Raw genomic sequence first — 22,809 nt, 5'->3', positions numbered from 1 at the left:
GATGTCCGATCTCCTTGAGGATCGGCCTGCAGGCTGGCCTGGTGGACCGCTGCGTTAGCTGAACCTGTTCACGAGCTTCGGCTATTTTCTCCATGGTGTTGTGTATGCCCAGTCGCAGGAAGTTCTCGGTATGCGTTCTGACCGGCCGCCCGAGGACTCTCCTGACGATTGTTTTAATGAGAGAATTGAGCTTGTCCCGGTCGGTTCTGAGCGAGTTGCATATGGCCACCGCGTAGGTGAAGTCTAGAGCGTTCGCAGATCATGCTCTCTTTGCAGTTGATGCTGATGCGTGATTCCAAAATAATACTTGCCCAATACAGGCTCTCAAGGTTCTCCACCATGGTGACTAGAGAATGCCTTCGCAGCTTAACTGACACCGCGAAGAGCTTGTTTGCATTTTGTGCAGGGTTCCGAAACATAGCACGAACTGCGCAGGCTGAGAAGATACCTTTTACTATCAGAACTCGTAATCTTTCCATCGCTGTTGCGGCATAGAGTAGATCATTATAAAAAATGTAATGGAGTGAGAGAGGGAGAGGTCAGAATGTGGGTGTCGACGTAGGGTCGATATGGGGGAAAAGAAACTTGCTGCGAATGAAACGGCAGTTTAGCCAATGACACACATAACTGCACAACAAAGCAATCGAGGATGATGAACCCTAAAAGTCCAAGCGCCAAATAACAGCTATCACCATCGTATGACAAAGCCGCTGAGTGATGAGTCAGATTTACTTATTGCCTTCGTTATTAAGACTATCTTGTCTCACCTTTCACGTTCAATTCTAACAGAAGGCCAATTTACATTACCAGTAGCCTTCCTTAACAAAGACGATGTCAGCCGCCCGCAGCGAAGGGAAGCGCTCCATGGATTTCACCTGGGTGGTACCTCAGTTGCGGTGGAGCAACACTCAAATTTCACATAGGGGCTGTCATCATCACTGGTACACCGAGCGAAACATTGGAATCGAAGGCTGCATTGAGGAGGCCCAATACTTTCTAAGTGTACCAGAGCGCGACTGCCAAGTCTGCTATTTCACTCCAGACAAGACTAGTAAATAAAGAGCGCCACCACTCTCAACTTATGATATACCATGCAGCTTGCGCGTAAGGGCTCGAGAGGTGCATGTATAATTTTGGGTTTCACACAAATTCGCTAACATACAATCTCGTTAAGCGAAGAAAAAATTTCGCATCAATCGCACTGACGTTATTTTCGCGTGAACACAAGATCACGAATACATTTTCTCTGGAGCATGAGTGATGTCTTGCAGAAAGCATACAGATGACAGTTCTTTCGTTTCCGTGTCCCAACACGAAAGGCTAGAAGTGGCCGATAGCACAACGCAGACGGAAAGCAGGCAGCGATAACAATTTCCTCGAGAGCTTTATCATTACGACTTTTGTGACTTTGAGGAGGCAAACGGATTCTTTCATAGAGCTGGCAGCCGCCTAGCCTATTTGCACCGTCCTATACGCAGGCAGTATTCAGAGCGAAACGGTTTACATCTTTTCTGTGACACTATGGAGCAAGCCAAGGTGTGCGGAATGTTTCTGGCACTAGCCATCTGTGTGCTCACGGCTTCTCCAAGTAAGTGCCTAAAGTACCATTCCCTTTTAAAAATCGGGTCATGTCTCGTACAGTGCTGGCTTATCCAGTGAACCATGGTCTTGTGCAGGACACAATATAGTGCAGTGCAAAAAGTGGCAAAGTGTTTGTTTTTTGCAGTTGACTTATTTTTTTTGTGTCATTTTAAACAGGCGGTAAACTACGGACTATTCCGTTCCATGCCTTACGAACAGGCCAGATATCTAGTAGGCCGAAGCGATAGAGCACTTGGAGGAGTGGTATGTAGCGAAGAATCGCAAACGATAATTCTTGAAACTCTCTTAGTCTGTTTGCTGCTCTAAACAGACTGCATAGGACGAAACCAAATTTTGAGCGGGGCATAGCGATGTACCCTAGAGAGACGACGGTTCTGGCAGCTGCCTCGGAAGCTTCATTTTCGTTTGTGGTTTATTCATGTGTTCGGATTGCGCGCCGCGCGACCTAATTTTTTTTTTTGCTTGAAGCAAGACATCGTCCCTATTATCATCAGCAGCAGCGGCCTATCTTTATGTCCACTGCAGGATGAAGGCCTCTCCCAGCGATCTCGAATTACCCCTGTCTTGCGCTATCTGATTCCGACTTGCGCCTGAAAATGTCCTCATTTCATGACCTTACCCAATTTTCTGCCGTCTTCGAGCACACTGCACTTCCCAAGGCACCCATTCTGTAATTCAAGTAGTACGCTAGTTATCTGCCCTACGCATTACACGACCTATAGGATTCCATTTTTTTCTCATAATGCGAACTAGCATACCAGCTATCCCGGTTTGCTCTCTCATCCACACCGCTCTCTTCCTTTCATCTAATGTAACGCCAAACATATTTCGCTCCTTCGCTCTTTGAGTTGTCTTTAATTTGTTCCCGAGCTTCTTTGTTAGCTTCCAAGTTTCTGCCCCTTATATTACCACTAGGAGAAAACAATGAATGTAAACTTTTCTTGCTAACGACAGCGGCGCAAATGTGTACAGGGCGCTTCAGCTGACTGGGGACAAGTCTAAAAAATATCCATGGGCGGGCTTGGAGAATGCGACTAACCTAATAAAGTTCACTGGACCTCTTGAGCCATTCCAAGTAGTTTTCTTTACTGTGATCTTAGATAATTATGACAGCACTGTGCAGCACGACAGTTATTTCCCAGTCGCATGGCACTGTGTTATGATTAATCGCATGCAACTATGCCGCAAACTTGGTTTAAGCAATTATAATTATAATGTTTCAAATACGAAATCTGCAGTGAAGAACATATAAAACCTGTTTGAAAATATGCCATAAGTTTCTTTCCGTAATGATAGCTGCTGCGTTTAAACATTTTTTGGCTGCAGAGAAAGTGCAAGCGATAGTGAAAAGTCCCCCCTCCCTTCCCGTGACTATAAGCACTTACGTGCAGCTACATTAGTGCCCTAAAATAATGCTAAGAACGAGCGATCGATGATGCGCACAGAACGAAGGCGTGGGTAGGGTAAAAGCAGAAATCACAGGTCGTAGCCGCACTCATCGTCTCGGATACATCCCTGTCTATCGCCAAAACCTCTTCCCCTTTACGCTCTCTCTGAACTGCAAAAGCACCCAAAAACCTCCAAGAATTAAACGACGCGTTATTTAACGCATATCTGAGTGCTCTGTTTGCTTCAACAGAAAATATATTTCAACAAAAGTAGAAGCCGAAGCCTGTGCATCCGATCCAGTTACGTTGCTGAAGGCTTGTTCGAGCCTACGGTTTGCGCGCGGCATCAGTTATTGGCTGTTAGCATGATTGAGGGAACTAACGTCGCATGGCGAAAGTACCTAATCATCTGACACTTTTCCAAATAAAGCACGCTTTCTTCCCAGGCATAAAAAATCAAAGCCAGAAAAGCTATCGTAACGGAAATAAACTATTTGGATATTTCTAAATATGCTCCACAACTTCTGCATTGGAGATGTTGCTTTAAGTAAATATTTTAAGGGTTGGTTAACTTATACAATGCTAAGTAATTTCCTGGGCTCATGGTAAAAAAATACTTGGATTTGCTCGAGAGGACAGGGATCAGTACTAACTAAGTTGGTTGGCTTCTCACAACGAACATATAGACATTTTTTTCCAGGCGTGCCACGTCTGTGCTAAACTCTGTTTATAAATACGATGAACCATTCATGGAAATATGTGGTACGATATTGTATAAATATATCGTGTAGCTCACTGTTTAGTTTATATGCTAACGTCGCTAATTGTCACGTTCCAGCGGTTGGTGAACAGACATATTGGCATCATACATGGCGCGGAGCTCAGTGGCTATTGGTCGAACCGGTACCTAGCAAAACAAGCAACACTCAGCACAACGATGGCGCCGAGCAAATTTGTCAATCTTCAACATCTCGCGTGCGGATCAGAAACGTCGGCTGTTTATATATCAATCATTGTAGAATGTAGAATGTAGGTCACTATGTTCCTAGCACACGAAATCTCAATACGCACAGACAGGCGGCAACATAAACAGATCGAACGAGTGCTAACGTTCGAGAAACTTCCGATAGAGAAAGACGCGTCTTGCGTTGGGCAACCACCATGAACATTTGTGAGCCACTGAAAGACAGTCACTGGGATCTATAAATAAGAACACGTGATAATACAGACAACAAAATAATTCCAAAATTAGTTTACCATTGTAAGCGGCCGCAAAAAAGAAAAATCTCTCCGAGCTTGGACCACCCAAAGTGGGCCAAGGTCACTTCATTTCCTTAGTATGTTCAGCACAGCTGCAGAATTTAAAGGGGCAATTCGATGTCCGTGTCCGTAAAGTTTCTAAGCATTTAACAGGGAAGCAACGTCATTAAATTTGAGATAATGTACAATTGGTAGCGTTCTGAATGAACGCATTTCTGTCGCTATATTAGTGCTTTCTCCCCCTTTTTACTGTTATTTTACCGCCAGACTTTTATTTCTGGCAGGTTGTAAAGTATAAGCTCGGCTGTCTAATTAGTCTCCCTTTTTATGCACACAGGCTTGAGTAGGCCAACACTTTGGTTGAACGGACGACGGTGGCAACTATTCCAAATGGGGAGTTAGAAGGTTCCAGCGTGAAAACGTGCTCTGACAACAGGACAACGACTACTGAAGAAACTTATTTCGGAAAAAAAATTATTTAGGAGAAAACGACAAACCACGGTTTCAGTTCTAGAATTTTCAGACGCAAGAGACAAAACGGTGCTCTTCAAACAGTAATATTATTCGGCCCTTTTTTATTTCTGCAAATAGAGCAGCGCTCCAGCACGTAATTTCCTTGTTGCCTTTATTCGCCACATCACCCCAATATTTTACGCTGTAGTGATTCTAAAGGAATAAAAACAGCCAGAAAAGTGAGCTAAGAACATGGCACTTTATTCGGTGAACTTCTGCGGTAAAAAAGCAGTATCGCTCAAATCTTGCCGTCAGCGCTGAGCGCAGTCATTTGTCATCCACTCGGAACTAATTGAAAAAGCAAGTTCATCCGCTATTCCTACATAAATCACCACACATACTAGAGCAATCGCTTCCGCTCACATATATGTGGAAATGTGAATGACTTCTCGGCGCGCACAGTATGTGATTAGACAAGACTCTTTCGCTATGCAAAGAACGACAATATTCCAGACGCCGCCAACATTCAAGAAATCCGATGAAAAACGACCACCGGACGGAAATTAAGCTATATATTTATATATATATATATATATATATATATATATATATATATATATATATATATGTGTGTGTGTGTGTGTGTGTGTGTGTGTGTGTGTGTGTGTGTGTGTGTGTGTGTTTGTGTGTGTGTGTGTATTGTGACGAACAGGATCGGCAGGCTGAAAAGCCCCGTTGCCATCGCGTGGCTCGTACCCAGTTCGCTCTCTGGCTGTGCCCTACCTGCTGGTGCTGAGTTTGTCGCTGGTGCTCTACGAGCCAAATACCGCCCCCCCCCTTACAATTGGTGGAGCTGCTGGGTACAAGAGAAATTCTGGAACCTTCTAATAGGACAACTGCAGCCCGCCTTCATTATGCCGGAAGAAGGACCACTACACCCACAACCCACTGCCGCCGTGATTACCGTGGTCTACCCAGGCCCGTTGCGTCAACGCGACCCACCCATTTCTGCGGTACCGAAGACCATGACATAGAAGACTGGCTCGCTGACTCTGACCGGGTGAGCATCGACAACCACTGGGACGACACCAAAAAACTGGATTATGTCTCGTTCGATTTGAGCGGTGTCGCCAGCCTGCTGCACCGCAACCACGAACATGATCTCACGACTTGGACGACCTTCAGGACTAAGGTGACAGAGGTATTCGGACGCCCCGTCGTTCGCAAGCTACGCATCGAGCAACATTTGCGTAGCCGTTCGCAACAGTGTGGGGACACTATTACCAACTATATAGAAAATGTTGTCGACCTCCGTAACCGTGTTGACGTCACAATGGCTGGTGCCGAGAAGATCCACAATATCTTAAAATGCATTGAAGACGACGCCTTCCAGATGCTGTTGGCAAAAAATCAGTCGACAGTCTCTGAACACAACTCTATGAATGCAAACAAGGCATAGCCACCCGCCAATCTAAACCTCAGGCCACTTAAATGTCGAGCTTGGCGGTTGCCCCGGATAACATTTCGCTGCTGCTAGAGATCAAGGAGTTCGTCCGGGAAAAGGTGGCTCGTCAGCTTTCTTTGATTCCATTTACACACGGCCAGTCGAGTACTCGGTTGGCGCCCGCTCTCCAACCTGTCATCAAGGAGCAGGTAACCGACCACATTTCGTCATCTCTCCAGGAGGCTCCAACAGCCTCTCCCCTGACGTACGCCGAAGTCGCGACGATGCTTGCGCCAAAGACCTACGATCCCCTTCGCCCACCTTTGCATCTACCCTTATGTCCTCCACTCCGAACACTGGTGCACCATGCACGACCTCAAGACCTTTGGCGCACGGAAGATAATCGTCCGATTGGTTTTTATTGGGGTCGTGCTGGACACGTGGCACGTCACTGTCGCCTGCTTAGACCGAACGTCCTCAACAATGTGGGACCATATGCGCCACGTTTCCAACAACGCCACAACTATTCAGACACCTTTGAATCTCCCGCCATCGAGACCGCATTCTCGGCTCGCAATTTAACTTCTCCTTGCCGCCGCTCCCTTTCCCCCATGCACCAGCGGCGGAGCCCTCTGCGCCAGAGAAAATACAAATCGCCGTTCAGGAGGCGAGAACTGCGGTGTCAGCGAAATGTATAAGGCCTCACACTTCCCCGAAAAATGTTATTGAAATCGCAATAGAAAGAACATTGACTCTAGCACTTGTCGACACCGGCGCTGCACTTTCAACGATAGATGCCCGTATTTGCCGCAAGATAGGACAAGTGACAACGCCGCTTTCTGGACTGTCTTGTCGTACTGCCAACGCGCAGCACATCAAGCCATCCGGCTCCTGCACCGCTCGTGTCATCAGTCAGGAGGTCCTTTATATCATAGAGTTCATCGTGCTGCCATCCTGTTCACACGACCTCATATTAGGTTGGGACAGTCTCTCCACACATCATGCGATCATTTACTGCACCTGCGCCAAAATCGAGCTGTTGCAGTTTTCGACCGATATTATCACTGAACACAAAGACCACTGACGCAAAATCACTGTTTCAGAAGACACCGTTAGACCTGCCTGGTCTTTGACTCTTCTCAGTATCTCTTGTGACTCTGTAGATCACGGTACAGTACCGTCTGAACTCTTAGTTCGCCGCCGTTCACTACCGCTGCCGTTGGACATCCTCGAGCGCAAAGCTGGCGCCTCTCTCATGTGCATGTGAAACCCATCGGCCGAACCAGTTACATTACACCGCCGTGAAAACCTTGGTAGAGCAGAACCACTGGCATCATCTTCAATATTTGACACGATGGACGACTGAACTTATCTTGCCGCTTTCGAGGCATCGCCTCCTCAGTCACTGCCGCGTTATTTTACGCCAGATATTGCCAGTGACCTTGCGATGACGCAGCGCGACAAACTTCTTCGCTTGCTCCAAGGCTTCTCTTCCTCTTTTGACTGCCTAGCAACATCATTCGGCAGCACAACGACTGCTTAGCAGCCTATCCAAACTGGTAGCCATGCACGAATTCGACAGCGTCCCTACCGAGTATCGGCGATTGAAAAAGGCGTTATCAATGACCAGGTGAACGATATGTTCAAACGCGGTGTCATTGAGCCTTCTAGTACTCCCTGGGTATCACCAGTCGTCCTAGTCACAATAACAGTTTGCATTGATTATCGAAGGCTTGACAACATTACCCGATAGGATGCATACCCGTCGCCAAGTTTTGACGACGCACTTGACCGCTTGCAAGGAGCGGATTTTTTTTCCTCCTTAGATCTCCGTCTCGCGACTGGCAGGTGCCCATGGCTCATGATGACTGTTCTAAATCCGCGTTCGTAACACCAAACGACTTGTATAAATTCAGTGTAATGCCGTTGGGTCTGTGCAACGTGCCCGACACCTTTGAACGCATGATGGACGGCATCCCACCCACCCTGAAGTGGAATACTTGTTTCTGCTACCTCGACGACGTTGTCGTCTTTTTCCCTGATTTTCCTATCCATCTTCGCTGCTTACATCAATTTTTTATCTGTTTCCGGACTGCTGGTCTCCAGCTTAACTTAAGAAAAGTGCCGATTTGCCGCTCGAGAACTGACTATATTAGGCCACGCTGTCCTCAAAGAAGGAATTTTTCATGATCTTGCTAATCTTCGCGAAATATCCGAATTTTCGAAGCCCACTAACTTGAAAGGACTACACAGCTTCATCGGCCGATGCTCCTATGTGCGACGTTTCGTTCGGAATTTCGTTACTGTGTCGCATCACTCAACCAATTTATCCAAGGCGACAATAAACTTTCTGTATGGTCGGAAGCCTCTGATGATGCCTTTACGACACATCGTCGCCTACTCACGTCTCCGCCAATCTTGCGTCATTTTGATTCAAGTGCACCTACAGAACTTCACACTTACGCCAGTGGTGTCGGTATGGTGCCGTGCTCGCACAAGGAAAGAACATTAATGCCGAATACGTGGTCGCTTAGGCCAGTCGTGCACTCACGAAACCTGTGGCTAATTAGAAAAAGAGTGCCTGGCTATAGTTTGGCCTCTTCAAAATTTTCGCCCATATCGCTACGGTCAGCGCTTTGACGTGGTGACGAATCACCACGCTCTTTGCTGGTTGTATAACCTAAAGGACCCGTCGGGCCGCCTCGCTTGGTGGGCCCTCCGAATCTTGGAATATGATATCCGTGTCGTATATCGCTGTGGACGCAAACACTCTGATGCCGATTCCCTCTCGCTCTTCCCAGTTATTCCAGACAGCAGTAGTTCTACCTACAGACATGACATCTCACTACTTGACACCATGGACATGGCCCCGGAGCCACGAAAAGGCCATGGATCGTCATGATATTTGTTTTTTTTTTGTCAAATCCTCCGGCAGCTTTGGCGCCTCGAGCGTTACGCCAGCGGGCGCAGCATTTCACCATCCGCGACAGACTTTTATACCGCCGCAACAACCACAAAAACGGCCGCACATGGCTCTTAGTAGTGCCCCGCCACCTTCGACAGGATTTCTTCTCCAGTTTTCACTCTGACCCGCAGTGTGGTCACGGCGGAATGTCAAAAACCTACACAGGGCTTCACCTACGATATTATTTGCGAGGTATATGCACCTTCGTCCACAAATACGTACGCTCCTGCCTTACCTGCCAGCGACGCAAATGTGTCCCGCATCTCTCCACCGCACCTCTGCAGCCACTTCTCTGCCCAGCTCATGAATTTGACCGTCTCGGCATTGATATATACGGGCCTCTTCTATCTACAGGCGCTGGCAACCGATGGATTGTTGTTGCCGTAGATCATTTGACAGGATATGCTGAAACCGCCGCCTTGCCAGCCGCATCAGCACAAGACGTCGCCTCGTTCTTTCTAAGCAACTTGGTTCTCTGCCATGGCACACCTCGTGAACTGTTGAGCGATCGGGGTCGCGTATTCCTCCCGGACGTCCTGCAGTCACTGCTATCTAAATGCCAAATCATTCACCACACTACTACTGCTTATAATGCACAGACCAATGGCTTAACAGAACGATTCAACATATCTCTTGGTGACATGCTATCAATGTATGTTGCGTCTGACAACTCCAACTGGGATCTTGTACTTCAATTCGTTACATACACATATAACACTGCCTCTCAAGCCCCCCTTCTCTCCCTACTACCGGATTCTTACCATTCTTTCTGCTTTACGGCCGCCATCCCTCCAGCACCATTGATACGGGCCTCCCGTACCAGCCGGACCCTGCTGAATTCTCACCTGTCTCTGTGGTCGCTCAGTTCGCCGAGAAATGCCGGCAACTGGCCCGTACTTTGCCGTCTGTTTAACAATGCCGCCAAAAAGAGCGTCATGACCTCAGCCCTTCCCCATCGACTCACTCGTGTGTCTTTGGGTCCCACCTGTTGCTGCTCCTGGCCTTTCGTCCAAGCTCCTCCCTAAATAGCACGGGTCCTACCGCGTGTTTGCGCAAACATCACCAGTTAATTACGTGGTCCAACCCGTATCACCATCTCTCGATCTGCGTCGTCGGGGACAGTAGACTGTGCACTTTGGCCGAATGAAGCAGTATTAGGATCCGCTCAGCTTTTCTTAGGTCACCGGGATGGTTGCTCTTCAATTCCGGACGAAATTATGACGAGATAATTAGGCTGAAAAGCCTCGTTGCCATCCTGTGGCTCGTACCCAGTTCGCTCTCTGGCTGCGCCATACCTGCTTGTGCTGAGTTTGTCGGTGGTGCTCTGCGAGCGAAATAAAGCCCCTTACAATATATATGTATATATATATATATATATATATATATATATATATATATATATATATATATATATATATATATATACATATATATATATATATATGTATATATATATATTTACATATATATATAAACGCCTGATAATATCGCGCATATTGGCTGATTTGTAGTAAATTTCTTATCACAGAGGTATTGCCCTGCTACCACGTAATTAGGGGCCCACTTTCTCGCAGCTTCCCAAAAATGACGGCACATTCACAAAAACCTGCCAGTACATTCAAAGGGGACAACTGAAACAAATAAGGAACAAACCAGATGCAACACACTGCAACAATTTAGTAAGTAACCATGAACATGTTCTCCCACCACTGCAACACTTGCCGTTATCCTCACGATGAAAAATTCGGATTTTGAATGTAGTATGGCTGATATATATATGGCATTGTTGTGGCATGACAAAAGATAACCAATCATGTACATTAATTAAACAGAAAAGTCCTGTTCGCCATATACAAGCCAGGTCAGCCTCTTAGTCAGCCAGCTAGTCGGGCCGTGGCAGCACTGCCATAAACCTTCAACATGTGGTTTACTTTTCTGCCCGGTTTCCACTGGTCCTGAAGTGCCTGACCAATTATTGCGTTTCATAAATTTTCGCATTTGCCCCATCTCCTGCCGAGCATGATTTGCAAGATCATATGCGCTTTTCTAACAATATGTGCTCAACATTGTGGTTACTTATGTTATTGTGTCTGTGTTATTGAATCTAGTGCATGTGAATTTTGCTAATCTTCAATGTACGGCGTATTAAGTAGTTATGAGTGATGTTACGAATATTGTTTAGGAAATGCCAACATTGTTTGTTGTTGGTTTGTGAGGCTTTCGTTCAGATGGTGTTTCGTTCAGATGGTGTTTTTTTCTCTTACTCAACTTAGTTATATTGTAAGAAAACTAAAATAAGTTATTTGGTTGAAGAGGCAAGCCAAAAGCAGACATTCACAGGATTTCTGCTGATTACGGCAATCTAATTATTCCACAACTGCGAAAAGCTACACAAGAAAACTGGACATTTTTATTACTTCAATGTTTGTTGTCTATTCGTGGAAACTTGAGGCCCTCTTTGTCCATGTCCATGATTTCTGTCCATTGAATAGCACTGGAAGCTTTTACAAATTTTCATTAGATTAGAAACATTTAGCTGATGCAAGATTAGGCACCGTGGGTTGACTCACGGTGGTTTTTTTACGAATGCTTACTATGCTAGAATTATGTAGACATGCAGAAGCGATGCCTAATTGGTTTAGTTTCTGGTATATATCCGTGAGGAAAGAAAAGTCTGTTAAATTCTACTAAGATTTCACAGAGATATCGACCGAGTATGCGACCACGCACGGAGATCTTATGACAGCAATCTTTTGTTATGACCTCTTCGGAATCACACATTGTCTTCCATTTTTTTAGCCTTTCATATCGCAAGGTGTCTGTTTTCATGGACTGTGCGTTGGATCCTACACTGAAGTGTCTCAGGCCGAGCTTGCACAAAATAAAAGTACAGGTATGTGCACTGGCGTCAGAAAATAAATAGCAGTATACTTTACATATTTTGCGGAAGGGCTACCGCTGTAAAAGAAAAGCTGTATACATGAAACTCGGCAGTCAGCTTTACGAAGAAGTGTTGCTTCCCATGGTGCCCTCACATTACAGCTCATTATGGGTGATTTTTCAGTAATCAAGGCACAATACAACACTCGCCTACAAAATGGTTTGCATGTGGCGTTGTTTATCTTTTATATGGTTTTAAAAGCAAGCGTAGGCATATGAAGTTGGTTGTAAAAATTTTAAACCGCTGAGTAAAACACATAACTTTTAGTTCCACGACATAATTTATAGTCCATAAACGACTAAACACATGTCATGGAATGACCATGTTCGGCAATTATCTACAAAGCTGAGCAAAATGGTTGGCATTCTAAACCGCAACCGGCACTTGCTACAATGTAAGTTAAAGAAGCTTCTGTATAATGCGCTCCTTTACTCGCGGCTCTGTTATTGGGCACTAATGTGTGCTAACACCACGGCAACCAACCTAATTCGAAATTAATTATTTCAGAAGAGAGCTATTCGTGCCACAGGAAACGGGTATTATCTACAACACACAGCACCACTCTTCGAAAAACACGCGATAATGAAGGCTGAAAATATATATCTATACATACTTTTGCGCAGTTACAAAAGTGCCGTCCAGGGAACGCTTTTTACGTTTCTAGAACACGCTAAACTTATAGAAACTAACAATGCATTTCCTTTCCGCTACAGATTGGCATGTCACATACTCGCGCACACTGTCACTGTCACTTTTTCTGTCAAACTGTTACTTTCACGCGCACAACTTATGGCATAGAACGAATTCGGCACACAATACCTTGAACACTAAATTACATGGATCAAAGACAGATCGGCGTTTTAACCTTATCTCGTAAAACTATTTTTCAACTGTTCAGGTGATCGATTTGTTCAGCATCAAGTGAACTTTTTTTTACAACGTGCGCACGTATGTGACAGTTAAAAAATTTTCCTGTTGTATAATATTTCAAACGTTTCCTTGCACGAACTTGTAAAAACATTGTTTATGTGGCTACCTTATTCCTCCAATTCGTGTTTGCTTGTTTTCGTGCACGTTTGTTTACTTCAACGGGGTGACTGGAGCCTTGTGTCATGTATACTGGTATCACTTTTGTGCATGGCGTTGAGTTTTGGCAGTTTTTGTGTTTCTTGTTTTACCCTTTTATTATTACAATGGCGAAGCGCAAGACTTGTGCACTTTTATTCGATATGTTCAAATCACTGGTTATAATGAACTATTGCCACTGGAATATATTATATGCTTACTTAGGTTTTTACTGTATATTTCTACAACTGTATTTGTACTATATTTTTCTATATGTTGTATAAGAACTTTCTTTTGTTTTGTCTTCGCCGCACGCTGCCACGGCTCTATACAGGTGGCTGGAACTTTGTAAAGCTGTGAAAGTGCAGCTTTTTTTTCCAACTGCCTTTTTTTTGCCTGTAAGTGGCGCGAAAAATGAACTTCTTTGATTGATTTACTGATAGTTGAAGGATCACACTCGCAAAATGTGCAAAACAGCGTGAACACAACATTGTTAAAATCCACGGCTATAACGTAATGTCGATTCGTTGTTGTTTATATTGGATGCAGAGACCCAGGAAATACCGGTGAAGTGTTCGGAGTACACTCTAAAAACTAAGGGAGTGCCGGGCACTCTCTTTGAGGGAGTAGCTGCTTGTCCCATATTTCACTCTCTTTTCGAGAGTAGATCGACCCTCTTTGAGAGACAGTAGGTCAACTCCTCCTGACAGAGTTTTGTTACTCCACCGCAAGGGATTGCTAGTACTCTTCCGCAGAGTGATAATACTCTTCCCACAGGGAGTGCTAGTACTCTTCCGCAGAGTGCTAATACTCTCCCCGCAGGGTTTATAGTACACCGCAAGACCGAGTACTTCTACTCCCCCAAACAGAGTGCTTGTACTCCTTCAGAACAGAGTGCTAGTACTCTTCCCAATACCCTCTCAGCCAAGTCCTGGTCACACATGCAGGCAGGAAATCAGATCAAATTAGGGCCGCTGATATACTGTTCCCTAGGCGGCTCCTCAGAGACACTGGCCCGATTCCAAGCGGCCTTCAGAATAGGCGTGAGCAAAGTTATCCAGGATTTTAAAGTCATTTTTTCCTGGCTATTTGCTGCCTACCGTGAGGCGTGACTGCTCTGAAGCGGCCTATGCGTATGCATCACGAACGCCACTGAGGAGAAAAAAAAAGCGAATTAACACTTAATCTGCAAATATCTTCGCAAATTTCACAATCAGGGGTCACACAATTTAATTAGAATACAATTGTCAAGGGAATCACACATACTTATCAAGAATCACAATGCTCTATACATCATGTGAATTCGAACGCGCGTACACTCGCATTTGTACAATTCAAAACACACATCATAACCATTACACCACAACGCCGCCACGCCCAGTCGTGTTCTTTTAGAGGTTATATATATACCAAACGTATTTGATGAATCGGCTGTGGTGGGTGGGGTTTCTCTGCAGTGTGCTGTGCTGTTGTGTACTGGAATACGTGTGCGTTTGCATCATTTCCATTCCTTGCTACGACTAACGAAGGAAGACAACGTAGACGACAACGTGAGAACTATTCACGGCTTGTCGTCACCGCAGGAAAATAACAAATGTGCCGTTCAGCTCATGATCGAGTGCTTCTCCAGTCCATGTTCTCCAAAATACGCGGATACAAAGTATTGCGCCAACCATCCAAGTATGTGAATTTAATTCGCGCGTATACTGGTGAGCAACTGCGACGCCAGTACCAGGCATTTCGACGTGCCTCACGCTGCCGTGTAGGCGTTCTTTTCAAGTGCATTAGTTTAGAGTTTGGTTCAGTCCGCTGTGAGCTGTTGTCCTGCATTAGCAGTGGATCGTTAGCGTTTTGAAGCGCATGCATTCCAACATTTGGAGACTGCTTATGCCGATAGCCGCGTCAAATGCATTGGCACGCATGTTTAAATGACTAATGTGTCCACTTGTTACGCGTGCACTGCTCGTATCCTGTGGCAGTGCTCGTTCTAAAAGCTTCGAAGACCATCTACACTCATGCGTGTGTTCAATTTATATATGCACAGGATGGACTTGCCGGCTAGTTGGTTGAGCATTTTAGAAGAAACAGCGCAACACAAGGACGACGCAAAAACATGCCACACCACGAAGCGCTGGTGTGGTTGATGCTTTTTTTCGTCCTTGTGTTTGCGCTGTTTCTTCTTCCACGATAAACGCACACCACAGGTACGCGAAAGTTTAGGAGCATAAGTGGTTAACTCTGTTTTCCCCGTTTTCTCTCGGTGTCAATGGCACAGTGCGTTGCCCGGAATTGTGCACGCTTACCCCCATATGCAGAAATGCATCATAACTTGAAGCCCATGCTTGACTTCATCTAAACGACGCAAGTCGTGAACGCACCAAAAGGAAGGCAGTGAGCGTCTTGGGGGACGTTCGCACCGGGCGTCGTTTATATCAAGTCAAGCATGAGCTTTGTATTAAGATACATTTCTGAATACGGGGGCTAGACATCTGCTTCTTCCAGAAAATGTCGAAGAAACGCCCGCCAAAACCAGGCACATTCGTAAACTAGGCAATACGAAGCTCCATAGAAAAAAAGAAGAGTGGTATTAAAAGCTTTCAGTATTTTTCTTTACTCCAAAATAGTTGCGCTCTCGTGGCTTCACTGTACAGAGATAGTGCAACGTTAGCTAGAAAGCATGAATTTCCTAACTCCATGCCAAAATAAGCTTGTAAAATTATTTAGGTGCTAGAATCCAGGGTTTGTAACGATCCTTGAAAATCCTTTGCTTCTAAAATGCCATTTTCAAGGCATTGAAAACCCTTGAATTTTTAGAAGTACTGGAAAGTCCTTAAACTTGTACACTTGGCTAGACTTAGCAGACATTGCCAAGCGCTTTTTTTCCCTTCTGTGACACTCTGTCGCATGTCACAGAAAATTGTCTCTGGAGGTAATAGAAGGAAAGCGACATCCTTAAAGTTGAAATTACAAAGGAGCTGCAGATACCAGTTTTATGCACATGGAACCCGCGACAAATGTGCTTGGAGGAGCAGAAGCAGGAAGCTGAACAGTTGAGGCATTCGAAGAGAAGCCGTGAAGAGTAAATTGAGAGTGACAGACACAATAAAAAGAAATTACAAATGAGTATTGCTTATTTGATGGTGAAAAAAGCTGAGGCAACAGATGACATCACATACACTGTCAAACCAAACAGTATTAAAAAACTGCAAATGTTGCAGGTCCAAGTAGTTAATTGTGCTATTGCAGAAAAACTGAGAGCTTTCGTGAAATGCTTGCTTGTGTGCGTTTAGTGGTGGGCGGTGAAAGGCAAATTAGCAGTCTTTCAAATGTTTGAAATCACTGTAATTCGATTTGTTTTGTTTTCTTTTGTTTGCATTAAAGTTAACGGTGTTCTTGAACAAGTTATTGCCTGTCCAAACTACTACACACATTGCACGAGGTCCTTGAAGTTACTGTGTCGGGGCCTCGAAAGTCCTTGAAAACCACTGAATTTTTTTCTTCAATATTGCTACGAACCCAGTAGAACAACTGTCATGGAGTAAAAACCTTGGCTGAACAGGGGCTTATACGCAGAGCACAGGAAGACTAGAAATGCAGTAGTAGGCATGGAGGGCCCTGAAAAAAATGTGCCACATCCACTCGTCTGCCTTATGTTTCTGCACCGACTGTCGCATTTTTAATAGAAGTGCACTTTCTGTTCTACTCCAATAAACGCAACATTACGAACTCCAGTGTGGGGCAGTCCTTCAGCCAGTGCAGAACTTTTTCTGTACATCCGAGTCAGCTCTGTCATTTTTCCAGCATTGTAGTACAAGATTTGTTAAACTGGTTTAGCAGAATATGAGCAGTATACTCTTAGCTGTTTATTTGTATGCACAAGTTCAGGTCCTCAGTTTGGTTGCATGACAAATTGCCATACCTCAATAGATACAAGAAACAATTTTATTACAGTTTAATAAAATCCAGACAGTAATAATCACAACAATATAATGACATACATTTCTTTTGGTACGTATACAGCCCATGTCTTCGCAGTGCATAAATTCAACTATACACCGCAAGTACTGTGTCCTGACCACTATTATTCACATGCGTAAAACCATCACAGCAATTCAACAAATATCACAGTAATTAGTGACATACACTTTGTAACTGCTTTACATGAGCATAATGTATACAAATGGTCCCTGTGTACCTACACATGACTAGTGCCACCCGAGTACTATTACTCACAGGTGTAAAACCAACAAAGCAGTTCTTTAAAAAATATCACAGCGCTTAGTGACGTACATGCTGTAACTTCCTTGTAGAAACTTAATACAAACACGTGAGGACACAGAAAGCTAGCAGTGGGCATACATGGGAATACCACCGCCTCAATACTAATTCACAAGTGTAAAACCAACCAAGCAGTTCTTTAAAGAATATCACAATGCTTAGTGACATACATTTTTCTAACTAGCTTATATAAGCTTTATACAAACATGAGAACATACACAAAGCTAGCGGTGCACCCGCATAGAAGTGTGGCCATCTGAACACGATTATTTGCAAGTGTAAGCTCAACAGAACAGTTCGTTATAGTGACGCACATTTTGTAACTGCCTTATACAAGCTTAGTGCAAGCACAAGATTGCAGAAAATTATAAATTAGAAACTTGCTCTATGCATACACAAACAGATCAACACAAATGGTAAACACCGCTTTGAAGACAAATGTGACTGGCAAAGCGCAGTGCTGTGCCGGTTGAAATTGCCACCCACAAAAGTATTGAGCAATGCTTAAACCACAGGCAATAAAGTGCTGAAAGACTGCGTCTCTAACGTAACTATTTTAATTCAAGTTACTTGAATATAGGGCTCGCTTGTAGATAAGGCATCTGATCCAACTGACCTGATTTTACATCTGCTACATGCATACAATGCACTCAGATATAACTGGTAATAATAATTATAAAAGGCATTTAAAAACTTGATAGTATGATGAAGATGCATGACTAGAAAAGTTCTGTCCCCCTCGTACTTGTTAAAAAGGTGTAAGTACGACACATGTTCTTTTTTTCCTCAATTTTTGCATTAATGGACAGCCGGGAACCTCGAACCGACACAAAAAAAGATACTGCTATGTTAATAGTGTTATGAATAATTTTTTGTGAAAGCTTTTTTACAGACAAGTTGCAGTCTCGTTTCTGGAGGTTGAGCTGTATCTTGCAAAATAACTTTAAAAGTGGTCACATGGGAGCATGACACTAAATCATAATGTTAGTTTCAGTTGACTCTCTTGGCCTACAAGTCGCTGCTCACTGTGGCCAGTGATGCAACAGCAGTGTCTGTGTGATTTTCATCACACTTCTGTCATATGCCATTCTTACCAGAGTTGGCGGCACATAGATACCCAAATTTCGATAGTGTTGCTTTCTCAGGTGGTTGCTTTTGATTTGCTCAATATCAGTTGGCACTTCAGCTGCATCAAACTTCTTTTTTACCTCTTCAACAACAACATCAACAACAATCTTATGACACCTGTGTTGTCCTTCTAGTTGCCTACAAAGACCAGTCAATCTAGCAACAACACTGACAGTCTCTACTATCTTGTAATGGGGGAGAGGTGTGTCCCACCATGTGTTCCACATTGTTGTCGCTATGTGGGCTGGCTGGGGAGGCAACAACTGTAATATGTTTGCATTTGCATATATTAAAGTGATGCTTGTACTGTGTTATAACACCTAACTTGGTCTTGCACTTGCTGCACAATAACACTGGCCCACAGTCGTGGTGAAAAGCTTTTATATGTTGAGCAAATGAGTTGTATCCACTACAAAAAAAGTCAGTGATAGCACACATGTTGCTCTACCAGGCCTGGTGTGGTTCCTTCTGACACTGCTGCTGATGCTGACGCGCTGCTGCTTGCCTCGTACACTGTTGCAGCTGCAGTAGACGTGGCAGTCTCTGTATCTATTGCTGCCATGTCATCTGTCCTGGTAACTTCCAAGTGGTATCGGGCTCACTTCTGCAACAGAGATGTTGTTTGCCCCTTGAGGGCTCTCATGATCAGGGCCAATAATTTCGTACGCATTGTCTCCTGCATCGAAGAAATAATAAGAACAGCATGAATTAATAAACATAGCTCTAAAAAGTACGGACATCAAGACTTAACCACAAGCTTTGCACATAAGTGACCGGGCTTAATGAATAATACTTGCAGGAGGAGTTACAATTGTTTGTGTATATTACAGTAAAGCCTCATCAGAAGATATTCAAGAGGCACGGGAAACATGTCTCTCGAAACCAAAAATATTGAGACACTGAGGAGCCAGACTAGATCACTTTATTATGCATCATCACTAAAGTATGTTTTGATATAACTGAAGGAATAAATGCTCAGGGTGGCTTAAAGGGCCCCTAAACCACTTCTCGACATTTTTTGAGCATTTCAAGTAAACACGCGTATCGAAATCAGAATGCCGTCACGATCGACGAAGCCAAATACCAGAGTGCGTAGCACTGCTGGAGCACCACAATATGAAGAAAATGACCCCGTGCGCCTCTCTGGACCTATCCTGCACCCCCCAGTTTGTCCTGACGTCACCAGGCGGTCTCTGATGATGTCACCAGTTTCCGGTGCTGTCGATTGGTCGAACGAAAGTGTACGACTGCCGGCAAGGCCTGCAAGCAAATACACACACTCCTTCCTCGTCGCGTTGCGCGCGATGCCATTGTGGGCAGCCAATGGGGGCAAAGAACAGAAACGACAACAGAAGGGTCTCCCTACGAGGCTCTTCAACACGAGTCACCATATAGTTCCGTTGTATTAGCGCCACCCCTCGCAGGACGACGGGCCAGCGCGGCAGCAACAGAGCTCGTTGGTGTTGGCCTGTCCCGTAACCTTTGGAGGTGTACTAGGCAAGGAAAAGACGATACTGTCCATATGGTGTGTACCAGATGAAAGAGTAAAATGAGTGGGGACTACTTTTCGATAATCAAACACACGTTGCTCCACTATTACTGCACCGTTTCGAAAAATTCTCGTGGCTACCTGTTCATTGCCTTATTGTGAGAACTGCAACACCGCAACTAAATTTCAACCTCGGTAGTTTAGGGGCCTTTTAAAGAAGACATTCACAGCTTTTTAGTGACTGTAGATTGTGTTAGCTTCCTTCCCAACTTCTGGAATTTAAACACTTCACTTTGCAAGCCTTGTTGCTCGCAGTACCTTTGAGGTGCTCTTAGACGCTCGTCAGCTTCAACTGCCGACACTTTCTGCCCTGCACTGTCCTCGTTGCCCTCCTTTTCTGGTTCATGCTAAAAGAGACATGCGCAATTGACTTGTGTAAGGATTGCGTGATCTTTACGCCCTTCGGAGCACACAAGGTGCACAAAGTGAATGTGTCTGGGTTGTGTCCCTTCGAAGTAGTGACTACTTAAAAAGTCATCCTTAGTAACAAAGGTGTCTCTTGTATACAGTATTGTTAACGTGGCAAACATCGGAAAACCAATCAAACCATTTTCAGATGTCTCTTACAACCAAGTGCATCTTGTAATGAGATTCTACTGTACTGAATATTTTTCAACTATGGATCATCTGCATGTACATATAGTCACAAAGACATGTTGTGTGGAATGGCGAATCGGGAAACAGTTCGTACTCTTACTTTTTGTCCCTAACATAAGCACCTGGTAACAATATGATAAAAAAGCAGGCAATGAGGCTAGAATGGAACATAATCCTTCAGCTCTAAACAGTTTTTTGGGCCCACATCATTCCCTCATATGACATAAGGAAACAACTTGATTGCAGTAATGGCTGCATGTGATCTGAGTTGATTGAAACAAACTATACGTAAGGTTGTCCTGTATGTAATTTTATCAGAGTGCTTTTTAGATGTCCTGCTGGTGATCCTGGCTGCGCGATGCTTCTCATGCTTTTTGGCACAATTCCCTTTTTTCCACTCCACTTTTTTTTTCAGATTTTCTCCCCTTTCCCTTCCCCCTTGTGTAAAATAGCACACTTGAAGTATCAAATCTGTTGAACTAACGTGTGTATCAAACCTGTTAACATGTGTGCTTCTCTGTGGTCTGTGTTGTATTTTTGCGCTGCACAATTCAATTCAAGATGAAAGATGGAACGTCCCTGCCTTTAGTTTAATTGTGTGTGTGTGTATATGTCTCTCTCATGTTTTGAAATATATGTACATTCAGGAGTGCCTGCATGCCCTTCTCTCCTGCTCCAGTGACGAAAAGGAGAGCCTGTTTATGTACCATAGTAAAAAATTCAAAGGTTTTCGCTGTGCCCATTACATCCCTTATCATATGGACCTGTCACAATACAGAGTAGCAGTGGTCCATAATACTAGCCCATCCCAACATAATTATAAATTAACACATACCGACATGCTGCCAAACAGCTGTTGCAAAGCCGCTGGTGAAGGCAATTTCCGCAGCACTGCAGTGGTACAGCCGAGTTCCACCTGTATAGTGACAAATCCATATGCGTGTTAGCAACTCAGTAGTTGCTGATGGTTTCATAAGCTTTACACTACACAATAAAGTAATCTAGACAACTTTGTTGGAACAAATGTACATAATTAGGGCACCACTTAAACACTAACACGATTAATTGCCCCAATCTCTCACTCACTAAGGGATAATACTACTGAAACATCGGTGGAGGGCTCAGATTAACACAGCCCATAAAGGACAAGCGTTCTTTGAGGAAAACAGCTATAACAGCGGTTAGTTTTCTTGATCATTTTACGTGGTAGCTTTGATTTAAATGTCACGCAGTACTATAAAATACGAAGTGCCGCATTTCTAGCAGCAGAAGGCGTCGTCAGGCTCATGGTACAACAGATTTTTGCACTGTTCGTCAGTGAGCCGACACATAAGAAGAAAACCGAATTCCCACATACATATACCGTGTCAAGTGCACTTCTCCTTCTGAAAACGCAGCCACCAGTTCCAGTGTTGCTGAAAGGTAAGGTTATATAAAGTGCGAGACTCCATGGAACTGCCACTTATGACTGTAAATGTATGGTCTGCTGATTGCAGAGGTAGTCACATGCTATTTCTAGTCTCTTTGAGAAGCATTACGAAAGAATAAATTAAAATCTATTCATTAGTCACGAATTTCATGCATCCACAGTTTGGCTGAATAACCTGTGAGAAAAAGACATGTTTACCTGGAATAGCAACCTTTTTTCCTGCTGCAAAACTTTCCTTCGAATTAATGAAATAACTTTACAGCGGCATAATGCGTTTCTCACAACTACTTGCCGGCAGTGGCGAGTTAGTGTTTATATCCGACTCATTGGGCGACAATACTGCCAAACACAAATGCTTCACGAACACGAGAACACGTCCCTCGCAGAGAATAGCAACCATATATGCCTCTGTGAGACATGATCGCACCTTTGTGGTCAAAATGTACATTAGAACGAAATCACCATCTCATTAAAAAAAAGCCTCCGTACAAGGCAGCCGCCAACTGCATAATGTGAAATTGCAACTGATGTCCACTTACTGGTGGCCTGTGTTTGAGTCACTTTTGGCAGTTGACTGGGTGCTCAGAAATGCACGTCCTGGGTTGTCCCTGCAAAACATACAGGGTTATGTCAAATGTTGAAAATATATATATGCCGGCATTTCATCAGTCGCAAAACAAACGAGTAAACTAATAAACAACTGTAATGTA

The 22,809-nt window shown here is 44.2% G+C and overlaps 1 protein-coding gene across 2 annotated transcripts in view; it reads left to right on the top strand.

Moving 5' to 3' along the window:
* The first annotated feature begins 1,453 nt into the window (after window positions 1-1,453).
* Window positions 1,454-22,809, top strand: part of LOC142576363 (uncharacterized) — a 127,844-nt gene continuing 106,488 nt past the window's right edge. The window contains exon 1 of one of the 2 annotated variants that reach the window (XM_075686468.1): window positions 1,454-1,588. In XM_075686468.1, the coding sequence (XP_075542583.1) occupies window positions 1,522-1,588 (67 nt within the window). In that variant the 5' untranslated portion in view covers window positions 1,454-1,521. The remainder of the gene's footprint in view (window positions 1,589-22,809) is intronic. The other variant, XM_075686465.1, reaches the window with a different exon arrangement.

This window comes from Dermacentor variabilis, chromosome 3, assembly GCF_050947875.1.
Source record: "Dermacentor variabilis isolate Ectoservices chromosome 3, ASM5094787v1, whole genome shotgun sequence".
NCBI lineage: Eukaryota > Metazoa > Arthropoda > Arachnida > Ixodida > Ixodidae > Dermacentor > Dermacentor variabilis.
Note: the sequence above shows the minus strand (reverse complement) of the source record. Positions and strands in the feature narration are given on the sequence as shown.